This window comes from Lupinus angustifolius, chromosome LG03 (genome assembly GCF_001865875.1).
Source record: "Lupinus angustifolius cultivar Tanjil chromosome LG03, LupAngTanjil_v1.0, whole genome shotgun sequence".
NCBI classification, from domain to species: Eukaryota; Viridiplantae; Streptophyta; class Magnoliopsida; order Fabales; family Fabaceae; genus Lupinus; species Lupinus angustifolius.
Window position 1 is genome coordinate 18,766,095 of NC_032011.1, and position 3,861 is coordinate 18,769,955.

A 3,861-nucleotide genomic window follows, 5' to 3' on the forward strand; every position below is an offset into this window, starting at 1 on the left:
GTTGGTATCCTTCCTTAATCATCATTAAGGCTGCTTTAGATGGATGTGGCCCTATCATCGATGCCCCTTCTACGAAGGTGGTGTTGGCAATTTCCAAAGCCTGGAATGAGGTTTCAAGTGCTTCCTCGGTCGCTTCAATATATGGAGTGTCAAAGGGCCTAGATACCAGCATATCCTCTTCACCCATTATTATCAACAACTTTCCATTAATGATGAATTTGATCCGCTAATGCAAGATTGAGGGAACTGCTCCTGCAGTATGGATCCATGGCCTTCCTAGCAAACAACTATATGTTGGGTTTATGTCCATTACTTGGAAAAGAATCTGGAAAGTACAAGGCCAAATTTTTATGGGCAATTCAATTTCTCCCATGACTTCTCTCTTGGACTAATCAAATGCCTTAACAATCATGGAACTCGGCCTCATATGCGAGTAGTTGACAGGGAGTCTAGACAACGTTCTCTTAGTCATCACATTCAAAGAAGAACCATTATCTATGAGGACTTTTCCAATCACACAGTCTTGGAACATGACAGAGATGTGGAGAGGGTTGATGTGGCCATTCAAGAAGAACCATTATCTATGAGGACTTTTCCAATCACACAGTCTTGGAACATGACATAGATGTGGAGAGGATTGATGTGGCCATTCCCTTCGTGAGGTATTTCCTGATCGTTGAAGGATATAAAATTGTCAGCAACAATGTTATTCAAGATGCCCCCAGCTTATCTGTAGTTATGTCTTGACTGACATGGGCATGATTTAAAATTTTAAGTAGCACATTCCTATGAGGCTCTGAATCCATTAGCAATGAAAGTATGGATATTCTAGCAGGTGTGCGCCTTAACTGATCGACCACCTTATATTCGCTTTGCTTTATAAATTTCAGGAATTCATTGGCTTGCTCATTAGAAATCTCTTGACCATCTTTTAACTCATCTATGGGCGATCCTTCTTGGCCAATTTCAGGGACTGTTGGAGCATCAACCTTCTCTTTTCCCTTATAGATGGTGAATGTGTTTTTTTTCGTCTCTGGAGGTCCATAGACTCTGCCACTCCGGGTAATTCTGCTGACTCCAGCGACATTGGTTACCTCTAATGCACGTTCTGGTAGTGTGATGACCTCCCCGCCATACCTCCAAGGTACTACTTTGTCAGATGCATTGGGAAACGGGTGAGGTATGTCTGCTACCATGGGCCCCATTTTCGTGAGGTATGGGAACCATTGTGGTTGAGCCAAATCCAGCGATATTCCCCTTCGAATACTCAACACTGGTTCGAATTGAACCAATGTTGGAATGCATGTTGTTATATCTTCATTGTCTCCTACTACATTGACTTCTGGGCATGTCGACCTTCTCCCTACAACCATCAATTTGGTATCCATCATTTTTTGTAATAGCATTTTAAATTCTGCACAATTCTCAATTACATGGCCTGTTAAACCATGCATCTCACAACATCCTTCACCATCTTCAGTTTCTTTTAACACCTCAATCATACCCTGGTTGCACATTTCCTTGAAGATAACTTTCATCGGTGTGCGTATTTCGGACACATCCTTCAGGAAAGATTCCTCTTGGACCTCTTCAACAACATTCTCATGGCTCCCATGATTTGGCAGAGGATTGTTACTAACATTTGGCGCTGATTGTCTAAAGTTGAGCCATTTCGAGTCCATAAGGTGTTGTACCTTGAATTTCAAGGCTCTGCAATTCTCTATGGAATGCCCTACAGTTCGGGAGTGGTATGCGCATGAGAAATTAGGGTCGAACCATGGCCCTGGATTTTCAGGAATTCTTCTCGGAATTGGAGCTATAATCCTTTCTCCCATAAGGTATGTGAATATGTCTGCGTATGACATGGGGATAGGATCAAACACCATTCTCTTATCTTGAGGTGTATATCCCCGATTTTGGGTGGTAGCAGTGTATGTGTTGTTTGGGGTTCTTGATTGCGGGTGTTGATAGTTGTTTGTGCGTGACTGATACTGATAATTATTGTTTGATTGCTTCTTGGAGTCGTTGGATACAAAATGTGTCTCACCCTCTTTCTTCTTCATGAACCCTGGTTTTTTGGTATTTGATTGGCCATCTATGGTCTTCCCACTCTTGATCCCGATTTCGATCTTTTCCCCCACTCTTATTAGAGCATTGAAGCCAGAGGCCATGGCAGCTACTAGGCGATCGTAGTAGGGATTTTGCAAAGTGTCAACAAAGATAGAGAGTTGTTCATCTTCTTCTAGCCTTGGAAGCACTTGAGAGGCCAACCCCCTCCAACGTTGTGTGTACTCTTTGAAGCTTTCTTGAGGCTTTTTAGACATGTTCTGTAACTGTGTCCTGTCAGGTGCAGCATCTTCATTGTATTTGTATTATCGAACAAATGCATTAGACAGGTCCAAAAATGACCGAATACTGGCCTTCTCAAGTCGAATGTACCAGTTCATTGCTACCCTAGCCAGACTATCTTGAAAGTAGTGGATTAGCAACTTGTCATCTCCATGGTATGCTGACATTTTCCGAGCATACATGTGCAGGTGGCTCTTTGGGCAGGTCGTCCCATTGTACTTTTCGAACTCCGGCACCTTGAACTTGGGAGGCAACACCACATCCGGCACGAGACACATCTCAAATGCATTCTTAAGGTCCGGAAAACTCGCTCCCTCTANTTCTCTTATCTTGAGGTGTATATCCCCGATTTTGGGTGGTAGCAGTGTATGTGTTGTTTGGGGTTCTTGATTGCGGGTGTTGATAGTTGTTTGTGCGTGACTGATACTGATAATTATTGTTTGATTGCTTCTTGGAGTCGTTGGATACAAAATGTGTCTCACCCTCTTTCTTCTTCATGAACCCTGGTTTTTTGGTATTTGATTGGCCATCTATGGTCTTCCCACTCTTGATCCCGATTTCGATCTTTTCCCCCACTCTTATTAGAGCATTGAAGCCAGAGGCCATGGCAGCTACTAGGCGATCGTAGTAGGGATTTTGCAAAGTGTCAACAAAGATAGAGAGTTGTTCATCTTCTTCTAGCCGTGGAAGCACTTGAGAGGCCAACCCCCTCCAATGTTGTGTGTACTCTTTGAAGCTTTCTTGAGGCTTTTTAGACATGTTCTGTAACTGTGTCCTGGCAGGTGCAGCATCTTCATTGTATTTGTATTGTCGAATAAATGCATTAGATAGGTCCAAAAATGTTCGAATGTTGGCCTTCTCAAGTCGAATATACCAGTTCATTGTTGCTCCAGCCAAACTATCCTGAAAGTAGTTGATTAGCAACTTATCGTCTCCATGGTATGCTGACATTTTCCGAGCATACATGTGTAAGTGTCTCTTTGGGCAGGTCGTTCCATTGTACTTTTCGAATTCCGGCACCTTGAAATCTGGAGGTAGCACCACATCCGGTATGTGAATATGTCTGCGTATGACATGGGGATAGGATCAAACACCGTTCTCTTATCTTGAGGTGTATATCCCCGATTTTGGGTGGTAGCAGTGTATGTGTTGTTTGGGGTTCTTGATTGCGGGTGTTGATAGTTGTTTGTGCGTGACTGATACTGATAATTATTGTTTGATTGCTTCTTGGAGTCGTTGGATACAAAATGTGTCTCACCCTCTTTCTTCTTCATGAACCCTGGTTTTTTGGTATTTGATTGGCCATCTATGGTCTTCCCACTCTTGATCCCGATTTCGATCTTTTCCCCCACTCTTATTAGAGCATTGAAGCCAGAGGCCATGGCAGCTACTAGGCGATCGTAGTAGGGATTTTGCAAAGTGTCAACAAAGATAGAGAGTTGTTCATCTTCTTCTAGCCGTGGAAGCACTTGAGAGGCCAACCCCCTCCAATGTTGTGTGTACTCTTTGAAG

At 43.1% G+C, this 3,861-nt stretch overlaps 1 protein-coding gene across 1 annotated transcript; it reads right to left on the reverse strand.

Annotated features, from left to right (window-relative positions):
• On the reverse strand, window positions 711-2,627 carry LOC109342407. Its single transcript, XM_019580397.1, has 2 exons — window positions 2,440-2,627; window positions 711-2,340 (listed from the first exon to the last, which is right to left on the reverse strand). Exons 1-2 carry the CDS (start codon window positions 2,625-2,627, stop codon window positions 711-713), a joined length of 1,818 nt encoding a protein of 605 aa, XP_019435942.1.

Bases quoted from the DNA above. Each gene is read 5' to 3' on its own strand.
- LOC109342407 (XM_019580397.1), bottom strand. From the start codon at position 2,627: ATGTGTCTCGTGCCGGATGTGGTGTTGCCTCCCAAGTTCAAGGTGCCG. The intron at 2,341-2,439 runs GTACATTCGACT...TGCACCTGACAG, and splicing joins GCTAGGGTAGCAATGAACTG to GACACAGTTACAGAACATGT.